This window comes from Lampetra planeri, chromosome 37, assembly GCF_965212315.1.
Source record: "Lampetra planeri chromosome 37, kcLamPlan1.2.h2, whole genome shotgun sequence".
NCBI lineage: Eukaryota > Metazoa > Chordata > Hyperoartia > Petromyzontiformes > Petromyzontidae > Lampetra > Lampetra planeri.
Genome location: NC_136143.1, coordinates 9,357,410 through 9,371,343, shown reverse-complemented (window position 1 = coordinate 9,371,343; position 13,934 = coordinate 9,357,410). Strand labels below are relative to the sequence as shown.

Here is a 13,934-nt window from a genome sequence, read left to right as displayed (position 1 = left end):
ACTTTTTTTGTAATCGCTATTTCAAAACTTTTTTTGTAGTCGCTATTTCATTTTGTTTGCACTTGTGCTTGCAAATACAGCTTTTGCCTGTCTCAGTTCATGTAGACGTGAAGAGCTTCCCTTTGATATAAACATTATACTTTGTATATCCTGTGCAGATGAAGAAGAGGTGCAGCATTCATGTGACCGCTGGCAAGTTGTTCTAAGGACAATCGCTGTTTAATTAAATAGTGCTTACCTATGCCCGTGTTGGCAGCCAGCCTTCGTGTCTAAAGGCCAAACGAGGTGAAAGCCAAAACATTAGAAGTGGATGTTGTGCCGTGACTGCCACGCTGCACGGGACCAAAGGGCGATGCGATGTGGAATGTGGAAATGCTGCTGCCAGATCTATGGGGGGATTTAAGCCTCTAGATCAGGGGTCGGCAACCTACGGCTCCGGAGCCGCATGCGGCTCTTTACGGGCTGCTTCTTGACGATATGTACGTATGTACATAGATGCATTGCGGCTCTTGAAATACTGAATTTTGTACCGAATTGGAAAGAAATGGCTCTTCTTGTTATTTTGGTTGCCGACCCCTGCTCTAGATCAATGGTTCTTAACCTATACCGCAGCCTTTCACCCCTTTGCTTCTTAATCGTAAACAAAATGTATGTTAATAAATACATAGGTTCGATTAAACACAGAAGGTGTACTTAGGTGCCCGTGCTTAATTTATGTTTTCGATGATTTACCTTCTAAAAAATTAACCCGTTAAAACAAAGTTTTTCACTATAAATCCTTTATATGCGTGGCAAATAAATTGCAGTACGTGTTCAATGGGCCACAACCCAGCCCACATTGGTCTTTGAAACGGGCGGCTAGAGTCCTCTCGTCCTCTGGCTTGAGATGGCTGCCACCTATGGGTCAGATGATTGCCTGCCACCATTAAGCAATTGGTAATTAAATATTTAAAAAAATGTCCTAAAAAGTGTAAAATTTTAGGAATTTTTTTCACGAAAATAAATTGTCACGCACAACGAGTCTGTGTGCAAAATGTCAGCTCGATTGGATCACGGGAAATGGGTTAAACAATGACCGAAATATTTGCACGGTCGTAAGCGTGCAAGCAAGCAAGTGAACTTAATATAAAGGATTAAAAAAAAAGCTGGCCACGTCTCACTACCCCCATAAAGGGCATCTCGCACCCCCAGGGAATGCATGATGCACCTCAGGTTAGAGTTAACCTGGTTAGGGTTAACCTGGGGTTCAGAACCGAGAGCAGCAGCAGTCAGGGCCGGATTGAGGTTCTTGTAGGGCCTTGGCAATTTTGTTCATCACTGGAGGCCAACTACTGCCGCTGGCACTCGGTTATTTCACGCGTACTTCGCCGCTGGACAGATGTCTCCAGTTAACCATATGACAACGCTTTTGTCTTCCCATGCACTGCTCTTTGTTGAGAATGAGATCGTGCGAAAAACACCGGTTGAAGATGTTATTTGCTAATTTAGCAATGACAAAAATCTTGAAAAAGTTCATCTCTAGTGGTTAATTTATCTCACCTTATGAAAAAAAATACATTGACATGACTGCCTCTTTGTATATACATTGTGGCAATCCTTGCTATGTATGCGTATATTTAGTCAAGAAGAAGATATCTTGGTTACATTTTTTATCATCCAAACCAAAATAAACATGGTCAAAGTTAGTTTTCGTAGGTCCTAGGCACTGGCCACTGTGGCCTATTGGATAATACGGCCCTGGCGAGTGAATGAGTGGGTGGCTGGGTGAGTGGGTGGGTCGGTGGATGGCTGGGTGAGTGGGTGGGTGGATGGCTGGGTGAGTGGGTGGGTGGATGGCTGGGTGAGTGGGTGGCTGGGTGAGTGGGTGAGTGGATGGGTAGCTGGGTGAGTGGGTGGCTGGGTGAGTGGATGTCTGGGTGAGTGGGTGGCTGGGTGCGTGGATGGCTTGGTGAGTGGATGGATGGCTGGGTGAGTGGGTGGCTGGGTGAGAGGGTGGCTGGTTGAATGAGCGAGTGGGTGAGTGGGTGAATGGGTGAGTGGGTGGCTGGGTGAGTGGCTGGCTGGGTGGCTGGGTGAGTGGATGGCTAGTTGAGTGGGTGGTTGGGCGAGTGGGTGAGTGAGTAGGCGCTAGGCACAGTGCCTACTGTGGCCTATTGGGTAATACGAGCCCTGATGAAGCGGTCTCCAAGCCGTTGTCCGCATACCAGGCGAGGTAGTTAACATCCTAGCCACCGCGGCGCATTGCTACTGCGATAAAGCACTGAGGTTCTCACGTTAACAAAGAATAATCCGGCCAACTGGCTAAACGGTTAACACCGTTTTGTAACAAATACAACAAAATAAACTTGTAATTGTGTTTAATGCAAACTCATTATAATACGTGTGCTGCAGTTATGTAAATTACCGTAGTTACATGTGTGTTTATATTGCATGAACTGTATGTGAAGGGTTGTGGTGAGACAGTTTAAACGATAAACTAAGGCAAAAGTCAACCTGTCAACCCTTTTCAGTGCCTAGCTTACTACAGACCAAACCAGACCTTATCGGTCATCCCGTGCCCCTCATGAATCTCAAAGTTCATCCTACAAAGTCCCATCACAAGGGAGAAATACAAACAAATAGACAAACACATTTCTTATTGAAACGGCTGTATGCCGTATGGACCTGAAACACTCAAATTTCCCTGATATGAGAATAGGTTTTCCCCTTTTTTCTGGCAACAAAACGTGTGTTAAGATTTACACCATTGGAACCTCCTTTGCCAGTAGCAAAATATGATAATTGGTGTTTTACCCTTTTATCTGGCAACAAAACTGACACCTTTTTTACAATGAGTCATGTTTGCATTGACCACAATACCTGCAGTCGGAATGCAAACAAAACACACAACTCTGATAATGTGTGTGCACTGTCCTTGAAGTTGATTGGTCCACACAAGAGACAGCTTTTCTTAGAGCCTAGTCTCACATGGTGTTGGACCAAATGACGCCAAAAGGCGTACAACTCAAAGACAATGCACCATCAGAGTATTTATATTATTTATATTATTTTATTTCTATTCTTATTTATATTCTTTTTATTTTTTACCTACGTGACTTTACCGAAAAAACCTAAGAGTATGAATCCTTGCAGTCACGAAAGCTTCAAATCTAGAATTAATACCACCACACTCACCCTTGCTGCGGTCAAATGTGGAATTTCCACAATTGTCGACATAAACATGGGGAGGATGGGGGGGGGGAATCAATGGAAACGTCGTGGGTTTTTTGCTTTTATTTTTAATAAAAATATTTACTTAAATTTTTTCTTATCTACGTAACTTTACCGAAAGAACCAATAATCGGTACGAGAATGTTATCTGTAATTATCTGTAAGGAGTTTAAAATAATAATAAAAATTAACCGGAGGTAGAAACCTCGACACTGGCACCACAAGTGGCGGGTGGGCGGGGTCCTTGCGCAAGCCTCACGTGACCAAGGATGCGCGGTGCATCACGGGAAACGGCCATCTGAGTTTGAAGCCAGAGAAGCGAGACGAGGAGAGAGGTGAGGGGAGAGGTGAGCGGTGAGGGGAGAGACGAGGTGAGGGGAGAGGTGAGCGGTGATGGGAGAGACGAGGGGAGAGGTGAGGTGAGCGATGAGGGGAGACGAGGTGAGGGGAGAGGTGAGGGGAGAGGGGAGGTGAGGAGAGGGGAGACGAGAGGTGAGGGGAGAGGAGAGGGTAGTGGTGTGGGGAGAGGTGAGAGGCGAGGTGAGTCGAGTTTAAGATACGAGACGGCGGAGTGAAGAGGAGGAGGAGACTTTTACAAGTTCAGGAGGAGGTGGGGGGACGCCAGAGATGCGTTGAAACGAGCGAGGCGACACCGACACGCGGTAGCGATCGAGTGAACACAAAGATTACACAAAGATGAGACGAGGAAAAGAGTGAAGAGGTGGTGGTGATGATGGTGTAGGAGGTGGTGGTGTAGGTGGTGGTGGTGTAGGAGGTGGTGTAGGTGGTGGTGGTGTAGGTGGTGGTGGTGTAGGTGGTGGTGGTGCAGGTGGTGTAGGTGGTGGTGATGATGGTGTAGGTCAGGGGTCGGCAACCTACGGCTCCGGAGCCGCATGCGGCTCTTTACGGGCTGCTTCTTGACGATATGTACGTATGTACAGTATGTACTCAGATGCATTGCGGCTCTTGAAATACTGAATTTTGTACCGAATTGGAAAGAAATGGCTCTTGTTATTTTGGTTGCCGACCCCTGGTGTAGGTGGTGGTGGTGCAGGTGGTGTAGGTGGTGGTGATGATGGTGTAGGTGGTGATGATGATGATGGTGTAGGTGGTGATGATGATGGCGCTGCTGCTGGAGGCGCTGCTGTCCACAGGGGCGCTGTTTCTCCGCGTGTACGAGGCCGCGTGCTTCGTGCTCGAGCTGCACTTCGCCCTCGTCTCGACGCTGCTGCAGGCGCTGCGCCTGCTGCTCGGCCTCCCCGGGGCCGCCCTCGGCCTCGTCACCTCTGGGGCCGCGGGCCTCCTCTCGGCCTCCTGCCGCGCCGCGTGCGGAGGCCTCGCGCTGCTGCGCGGCCTCGGCCTCGACTGCCTCGGCGCTTTGGTGGCCTTGCCCGGGGCGACGGCGGAGGCCGCCCTCGCCGCGGGCCGCCTGCCGGCCTCGGCCGCCCTGGGACTCGCCGGGGGGCTCCGCGCGGCCGCCGAGGCCCTCGGCAACGCGGGAGCGGCGTTCGTGGCCGCCGTGGGGTCCACGGGGTCCGCGGTGGGGGGCGCCGTGGTGGCCACGGCGAACGCGGTGGGGGGCGCCGTGGTGGCCACGGGGTCCGTCGTGACAAACGCGGTGGAGGCCACGGCGAGCGGGGCCATCGCGTCGGCGATGAGCGCCGTGGGTGCCGTCACGGACACGCTGAGCGGGGCCGTCGCCGCCACTGGGGGTGCATTCGCGACCCTGCTGAACGCGGCAGGGTCGGTCATCGGGTGGTCGGTGGAGGTCGCCGCGGGCTCCGTCGCGTACACGCTGGGCCTCGCCACAGGTGCCCTGGGAGCCGCTTCAGCTGTCGCGACGGCCTCCCTCTCAGCCGCCGTGGACTTTTGGCTCTTCGCGCTGCGGTTGCCGCTCCATCTGCTGACGATTTCGTTCGGCGCCGTGGCGACGGCCGTCACGCTGCAGGGGCTCTTCGTGAGCGTGGCGCTGATCGGCCTCAGCGTCTGGTACCTGAGCCCGCAGCCGCGGAGGCGGGCGGCGGTGGTCTACGCACGCGTGCCACGGCCACGGCTCCGGCTCTCCGCGGCGTTGCGCGTTGCCTTTGCGAACCTGACGGGGATGATCCGCACGGCGCTGCGGCGGACGGCCCAGGGCAGACACCGCCAGCGGCTCGATGTCTACCCGGCCCCGGTGCCGGCACGGATCGACGCTCCGCGCCCGGAGCCACTCCCGGAGCCACTCCCGACGGAGCCGGTGCCGGATGAGCGGCACGAGGCGGAGGAGGCGGCGGCGGCCGTCGCGGCTCGCGAGCGGCTGCGAGGTGAAGCCGCGCGGAATGGCAGCGGCGAGGCCGCGGTCATGAGGCAGCAGCCGTGGGAGCAGCAGGAGTTTCCACGGCAGGAGGAGGACAAGGAGGATGATAATCACAAGAGCTGCGTGATCTGCCAGGACCAGGCCAAGGGGACGGTGCTGCTGCCCTGTCGTCACCTGTGCCTGTGCAGCGCGTGCGCGCGCACCATCATGCGTGGACCATTCAACCAGCAGAAGTGCCCTCTGTGCCGGAAAATGATCGTCCACACCATGGATGTGTTTATGTAGCAAATCTGGGGTCAGTTCTAATGACAATTACGCAATGGAGTTGAACAATTGCTTTTGTAGGTGGCAATTCGTTTTTGAATTGCACGATAGCAGTTGTAATTGATCCCGAGGTCGCTCCCTCTCTACCCCACCGTCTTACCAGAGCAATGTGAAGTCACGCCGGCTTGGGGTCGTCACTGGAGAGGGCACCTCGACCGATCTTTGCCGAGCATTCCAAACTGAGCGTCCACTAATGTGAAAAGGTGTCCACATCGTGAAAGATGGACTATGAACTCCGAGGTCTTTGGGGCCACTTTTGGTGGGCACACGTGGGGTTTTGTTAAATCTTGCAGCCAGCGACTGATGGCACACCGCCGGTGAGGCAAAAGAGACCGAGGATGGCAGCTCCTGCAGCTCGTTGCACCCCTCAAGGAATTTTCTCCAATTAATAGATCACATTTTTGTCCAAACAGTGCTTCCCTTGGGTTTCATTTGCTGACATTAAGGGATTGTGCACTTTTTTCGTTTAGGGTTAGGGGGTTTGGATTATAGGTTAGGTTCTTGGGGTTTTGAGTTATGGGTTAGGTTTATTAGCTGCTAAGACTGCATTTTTTTGCCACAAATTTGTAGGGACATAATTTCACAAGACTGATTTTCTTGCCATGCATGAAATCTTGGCCAGTTTTAAAATGAGCAGTTTTTTTTAAAGTGTCGTTGAACGTGTGCGCCGGACTGCGTTTTTGCACGCGTGTCTTTTATCACTGGAGTTTTTTGTTGTTGTAGCCCGTGTTGCCCATGGGAAATCGGCTCGATGCAAGCTTGCTGCATGCACATGAACTGCATATTTGTTGGAGCCAAATTAAACTTAACTGAAGTAAAAATATAAATGTTAATTGAAAAATTCTCAAGAAAACAATTGGCTAAATCTTGATTTGAAGCTTTCATGACTGCAGGAATCCATACTCTTTGATTCTTTCGGTAAAGTCACGTAGGTAATAAAATAAATCAAAAAATAATATATCACGACGTTTCGATCGCAACACAAGCGGTCGTCCTCGCTGGTTCAACAGTTCTACTGCTGGATTATTTTTTCCTCCTGAGGACGACCGCTTGTGTTGCGATTGAAACGTGATATTTTTTTTTCTACCTACGTGACTTTACTCGAAAGAACCAAAGAGTATGGCTAAATCTTGCGTGAGCGTTCTTATTTTTTTTGATATTACCTTTTGACTTCTACAACAAAAAGTTGCTTAGGGTCTGCAAAGGATTGTTGTATTCCATAGGCAGTCACGTAAAGCAAAAACAGAAGTGGGGGCAGTACAAGGTTGATGGTTCTTGTTCTGGGTTCTAGACCATATTCAGTATTCTCACAGGGGGACAGCTGTGGAGGGCACCACGTGGCGAGTTGTTAGCGATTTCGCCTGGTACACAGGAGGTTGTGGGTTCCATCCCGACCCTGACGCCTGCTGTATATTTGGAGTTTGCATGTTTCTCTCCCCATGGTCGTGTGGATTTTTTTTCCGGGTCCTCTGGTTTTTCCCTCCACATTTTGAAACGTGCGTTTAGGGGATTTGGCTGCTATAAATATCCAGGTGATGACAAGCCGCTTCGTTGAGCTATCATTTGTGGCCAGGTCGCTTCTGAAAAATACCTATATGGCCTTACCTGGAACAAGAAAACAAAGTTTAGTTAAGTGTATGGGTTTCACCCTTGTTATGAATTCTCAGCACAGCAGGGTATGCATTTGTCTTCCTGCTCCACATTCACCTCTTCATCCTAGCAAGCCCATCCTCCACCGACTCTTTAGGCCCTGTTAGGAGGATGACCATTGAGTAGCAAACACAGCCCAAAGGTTCTAGATTTTAAGCTTTCGTGACTGCAAGGATTCATACTCTTAGGTTTTTTCGGTAAAGTCACGTAGGTAAAAAATAAGAATAAAATAATAATAAATCACGACGTTTCGGAGGCAACTCCGTCTTCAGGTGGGACCGTCACAGCTAAATTTACTGTATCAAGTGTATCACTTGATGTGTATCACTTGACACAGTAAATTTAGCTGTGACGGTCCCACCTGAGGATGGAGACTTGTGTTGCCTCCGAAACGTCGTGATTTATTATAATTTTATTATTATTTTTCCTTACGTGACTTTACCGAAAAAGCCTAAGAGTACAGCCCAAAGGCTTTTATAACGATAGCGGCAGTTTTTTGCCCAATGCTTGCAAAATAGGTGGAAGCAGGCAATGCACAGATGCGCCTGTAATTAGCTCTGCAATGTTTTGTCCGACTTAAGCTACTCACACGATTTGTGGTACAGTCGAAGCTGGATATAAACACACGCGACCTTGGAGCAAGGCCCCACATGTCTTTATGCTTATATCAGAAGCGGCAATTCACCCCCCACCCCTGCCACCACCAGTGTTATCCAAGCATGTGTTGCTTATATCAGAATTGTGCTTATATAAGGTGTCAATCTTGATTTGAAGCTTTCGTGACTGCAGGAATCCATACTCTTTGGTTCTTTCGGTAAAGTCACGTAGGTATAAAATAAATCAGGACGTTTCGGGCGCAACACAAGCGTCCGTCATCAGATTGTGTTGCGCCCGAAACGTAATTTATTTTATTTTATACCAACGTGACTTTACCGAAAGAACCAAAGAGTATATAAGGTGTGTTTATATCCAATTTTTTTATGCATTGTGTGACAGTCCAAGTGGACTTAACAGCAATTGTTCCATTAAATTGTTTTGGTGTATACCACGTGTGAACAGAATGTGCCGTTGTAAGGAACTGCGTCCGCTCATGTTGTGAAATGGATGTTTTTTTTAGGTCTGTCGAACAATGCGGCTTTGTTGGGACGGTCGTCCGCACTGAAGTACAACATCGCGTACCCACCTCGCTGCCGAAATGTGTTGGCGGAAACGTTTAAAAACGTTGGATATGTGTGAATATCGATAGAAAATTATAGTTGCGCTAAACACAATTTTCATTGTTGGACAAAATATGAATCGCGATCTGCTTCGAACTTGGAAACATCCCCCGCTGTGCTTTAGAAGTAAGCAAATGTACACGAGATTAAGACAACGTCTGTGAGAGTATAGAAAATTAACTGTCACGCCATGCACAAATACTGCCCTATGTGTGGTGTGGTGGTTGATTGGGTTATAGTTGGATATGCAACGTACTATACCGTATGTTCATTTTTCCAAGTTTATAATAGCTAAACATAATAGGGTACAATATTTTGCGTATGGCAATCGTTTCGATCACCATTGTTGACACTTTACCATTTAAAATCGAAATTGTGAATGCCACGTTACATTACACATTTACGTTCGATCCCCACTGCATACAGTATTGGGGTTCTATAAAGCTGCCTATGACCATATGTATGTATGTTGAACTTCTTTATCACCTGGAATACGCCGGATCTCGACAGATTGAGCCCTGAGTCCGTGCTACGCCTGGATGGACGACCACCATGCTCGACACAGGCGTTACAGCCTGCTTGTGGGGAAACGTTTTCAGCAGAGGGCAGTGCAGCCAATTGTTGTATTGTAATATGCGCCCAATGTCTGAGCAGCTCACCTTCAATCCACACCGACTCGCGCAGTGAAGTATGGTCGATTAATCTCCCACAATGGTGTTGGTGAGGCTCTCATCCAGCAGTGGACTGACGGAGGGGCTGTACATGTGCAGGCCGACCATGTTCTCCAGATTAACAGGCGCACCAGGGGACCACACATTGAGTCCGTACGCATGGAGGGGGGAGGGGGGTTAACACAAATGTGTACGCTTGTGTATGGGGAGGTCTACTGACAATGTACGCATAGGAAACGGGGTGGGGGGGGTGAAGCCTCGATAATAATTTGTCTACATTGGCCTTCAAATGAGCCACAGTTCAGCTTCCTCAGCTGTGAGACAAGTCCTGCCGGGAGAAGTGGGACTGTGGGAGAGGTGTCACTCGTGTGCCACCGTGGCCCTGACTGCAGCTATCGCGCAGCTCAGCAAACATAAGTGGCCAAGGTACGCGACTTAATTATTTAATGCAGCCGGCGGTGATCTGTTTGCTTAAACACGTTCACGTTTATAATATTAATCCTTGGTAGTTTCTGCGTGGATTAAATATCGGCTGTTCTACAGGATTGGGGGGGGTGCGTCAAGCTTACGTACGCACGCACGCAGGTGGGGGGGGTCAAGTTTTGACATTGCCAACCTACTAATTGGATGGCCCCCAGAAAGTAAGAGACGACCCCAAATTTTGGGTCATGGTTCCAAAAAACCATATGAGTAAATACGGTGTGCGGTTAAATGTGAAGTGACATTGCATATCGATTTTGAGAATCGCGGTTTGCTCTGTGTGAAAGTAGCGTAAAGTGCAGATGTTGCATTGCTTTATAAATGTGCGAGGCAATGCCGGTCAAATCGAATACTGTACAAGCAGAATGCTGTGCTGTGTCCACATGTAAATAAGAATAAAGAGACGTATTTTTATACAGAGTTTGTGAACATTCATTAGCAGTGAAACATTTTCTCTCCAGTCACTTGCAAAGATCCATTCATTGGAGTTGTCACGTGACATGTCAGAATCTGAATATTTATTTTGATTGACGGAGGAATCTGATGAGTTATGAAGCTCTTTCACAGATGTCCCGTGATGCCGAGTGGGACATGGACTGAGCAACGTGGTGGCTGAATTGCACGTGGAGTGTGGCGTAGAGACAGTGTAACATCGAGTGGTTATGTAGACAGAGTTGGCGTATGGACGTCGTGTTTAGTGACGAGGATGGTGGTTCTTGTTGAGGCTCTGGCTGTGTGAGTGGAGGCTGTTTGTGTTGAAGCCGTTGGGTGGGTTAGTGACCAGTCTGGGGTTCGTGTTCAGACCGCCTTATCTTATTGTTAGCAGCTCGACAGCTCTCTGATGTATTTTCGGGTTGTTGCCCATGTATGTCGAACTTGTTTCGCACCGTAAATAGCCAGCCGTGTTATATTATATATTTATGTATTACATACGTTTTTTTTTACAATTTTACCAGGTAAGGTCCACTGAGCTTTCTATATCTTGTTCAGAAACGACGTGGCCACATTATAGCTGAAATGGCTCATCATCATCACGTGGAAATGTATTGCAGCCAAATACTCCGAACGCGTGATGTTGATTCTAACTGTGGAGGAAAAAAACCAGAGGTCCCGGAGAAAAATCCACGCGAACATGGAGATAGACACGCAAACTCCAAATATACAGCAGGCTTCAAGGTCGGGATCTAACCCATGACCTCCTGTATACCAGGCGACGTAGTTAACATCTCCTAGCCACCGTGACAATGATGAGACGCAAACTCCAAATACACAGCAGCAGGCGTCAGGGTCGGGATCGAACCCACGACCTGTATACCAGGCGAGGTAGTTAACATCTCATAGCCACTGTGATGATGATGAGAGAGACATGCAAACTCCAAATATACAGCAGGCGTCAGGATCGGGATCGAACCCACGACCTCCTGTATACCTGGCGAGGTAGTTAACATCTTCTAGCCACCGTGATGAGAGACACGCAACTCCAAAAATACAGCAGGCATCAGGGTCGGGATCGAACCCACGACCTCCTGTATACCAGGCGAGGTAGTTAACATCTCCTAGCCACCACGGGGGACAATCGAAGGTGCCAGGGGGTTGTGCCGCGTTGTCCCCCCGATGTCTTTTCTCGGCGTACCGAAGAAGAAGCATCTCGTGAGCACAGCGAGGTGCGAAATGTCAAGACGACATCGCGCGGCGACAACCCGAAAATACTTCAGGCAAAGCACATCCTTGTACTCATCATCCTCGCGCAGAGATGTTGTGAAATAGCACTTGACAATTGGAAAACGAGTAATTGTTTCCACGTTTTATTTCGCCTACGTCATAGCAAAGCCGATTTACACAAAACTGTTAAAGGGGCCTCATTTGCACGAAGCCAACACGCATCCAAAAAAGCATTTTTTTTTTCAGAAAAATCCCCGCGTCTTACCAAATATTTTGTGATGAAAGTGCAGTGTTATGCATCTGCAATGCATAATCTATCAAACACGTACTTAAGTTTCCCACCAAAAGCATGAATACAAATGAATGTTTTAACAAGGACAATAAAACATTGCATAGCATTTGTATAAATTGTCAACTTTAAAATGCAAAACACTGTTAATTAAAAGAGACTGTTCTTCAATTTAACAGCATTTCCACTAAACGGTTTTACATTTGATCCTTATGGCGGTACCCCGGGGTACCAAATAATACAAATTGGCCGAGGCAATGAAATATTTTATTTCTGGGACACTTTTTGTTCCAGGGGTGTGCTTCACTCCGCGACTGGAGGTACCAATCAATCCAAAATCGGTGGTGCCACTCTGCGATGTCGAAACGCCAAACATCAGCATAAAAAAATCCGTTATCGAGAAATTCAACTTTGAATAGTGCATCGTGTACAGCTCGTCGAGATGAGTCGATTGCCACATCGCTGACCAACAGACTAAAGATGACTGCATCACGGACATTATGCGAGAGCCGGGGTACCGCCATAAGGTTCAATTCATCTATTGAACATCCAACGTTTAGTCACAGCTGATTGATGTCAATTGGCACAATCAGAATGTAAATAAATATTGAAACGGTTTGTTAGAATGCAAAATTATCACTCGCGAGATTTACCATGTGACAACACGTGCAGCGTTTTCATGAAATGAAGGAAGCACTTTGAAAAACGATTGTGAATAAAATTCTGTAATTCGCGATTGACAACATATTTACACCGAGTTAAGATGCTCAACAATTTTCTCATGTGGATGGAGCTCAATGTATGGATATAAACTTTTTTTAAAAATCCAGCAAATTCATCGTTATTGTATAGTCTGAAGGCCTTACACATCTAACGCACACTGGCCAATCTGGCCAACATGAAGAGACCGATCGGGTGAGTGAACAGCAACCAATTGCCACGTGATGATGGTAGCAAGCAATCTCAGAGTTTCACAAGAGAGGAGACCCGCAAGGATGACATTATTTTGCCCCCCCCCCATCCGAGCCCTATAAGCGCAGAGATTAGCACCTCCAGCAATATTCAACGATTCAAATAAATGTTTCACTAATGCCAGTCGGGTCCAATCATTTATGCAAGAATCAGTTTGCGATTAAACTCATTGCAGTGTTCACGGCGAAACATCTATAGCGACTTTAGATTTCAAATGTACGTTGCCAATCCTATACTGTAGCTGCTGTAGATTGCAAATACACAATGGGGAAAAAAGTGAATTTTGACCAAATAATCAACTCATTGAACTGCAAAAGGAAACAGTTACTCCCATTTCAGCAATGCACAGGCCGATGTTAATCCTCATCTCAATGATCCAATAGATATGTCAAAGGGCACGGTGATTAAACTGGCGATATTTGGTCCACGCAGTCTCTGATGGGGCAAGTGACGAGTCTGTGGGTCTAAGTTGGTTGGTATTGTCACTGCAGGTAGACGTTGACCTCCCTGGGACCGTGTGGAGGCTGTGGATCTAAGTTGACTGGGGTTGTGCTAGAGGTCGAGGGGTCAGTGTTGCGTGTTAGCAGCTCATTATTAACATGGCTCGCAAAAAAAAAACGAATCGGTAAAAGTTCGGCAGTTACATGCACAGACCATATGACGTCCCGACACCACGTGACATCATCCAGATGTTAGGTGGCTAGCCGGCACACGCCACTGGTAGTATACTGCCTGCCTGAAAACAGATAATTATACCATGCCAGGCATGCGACTGCCACCAGGACGACTACCTGGTTGCAGCTTGGAGCATGTTACAAACATGTTACGCAACATGCAGCAAGCACCATGTTGGGGAGGGGTTATATGAAACAGGTTTTGGATACTATGAACCATTTTCCCTGTATGAACGGTCAACAGCACCCTTCTTGCCCACTGGCAACACGTGACCGGTGTAGCATGCCGCCATCAACATCGTACAACGCCACTGCCCTTGCTACTACTCCATCATCCACGTGCTCATGTAGGTCCGGCCTGGCAACCCTCGGCTCGCTTCCCTCCGCCACCCACCCACCCCTTCCCAAATTCATCAGCAGCATGAAATCAAAACACGTTTGCCTGGCCCGACTGCCTTACAATAAATCAGTCGTGATTGTCCACCAAAG

At 48.2% G+C, this 13,934-nt stretch overlaps 1 protein-coding gene across 1 annotated transcript; it reads left to right on the top strand.

The window, feature by feature from the left end:
* The first annotated feature begins 3,252 nt into the window (after positions 1-3,252).
* Positions 3,253-7,761, top strand: LOC144731043 (uncharacterized). Its single transcript, XM_078612030.1, has 2 exons — positions 3,253-3,545; positions 4,319-7,761. The coding sequence occupies exon 2, from the start codon at positions 4,325-4,327 to the stop codon at positions 5,789-5,791; it is 1,467 nt and encodes a 488-aa protein (XP_078468156.1). The 5' UTR covers positions 3,253-3,545; positions 4,319-4,324; the 3' UTR covers positions 5,792-7,761.
* The last annotated feature ends 6,173 nt before the right edge of the window (positions 7,762-13,934 follow it).

Coding starts and splice junctions, on each gene's coding strand:
- LOC144731043 (XM_078612030.1), top strand. CDS start 4,325: ATGATGATGGCGCTGCTGCTGGAGGCGCTGCTGTCCACAGGGGCGCTG.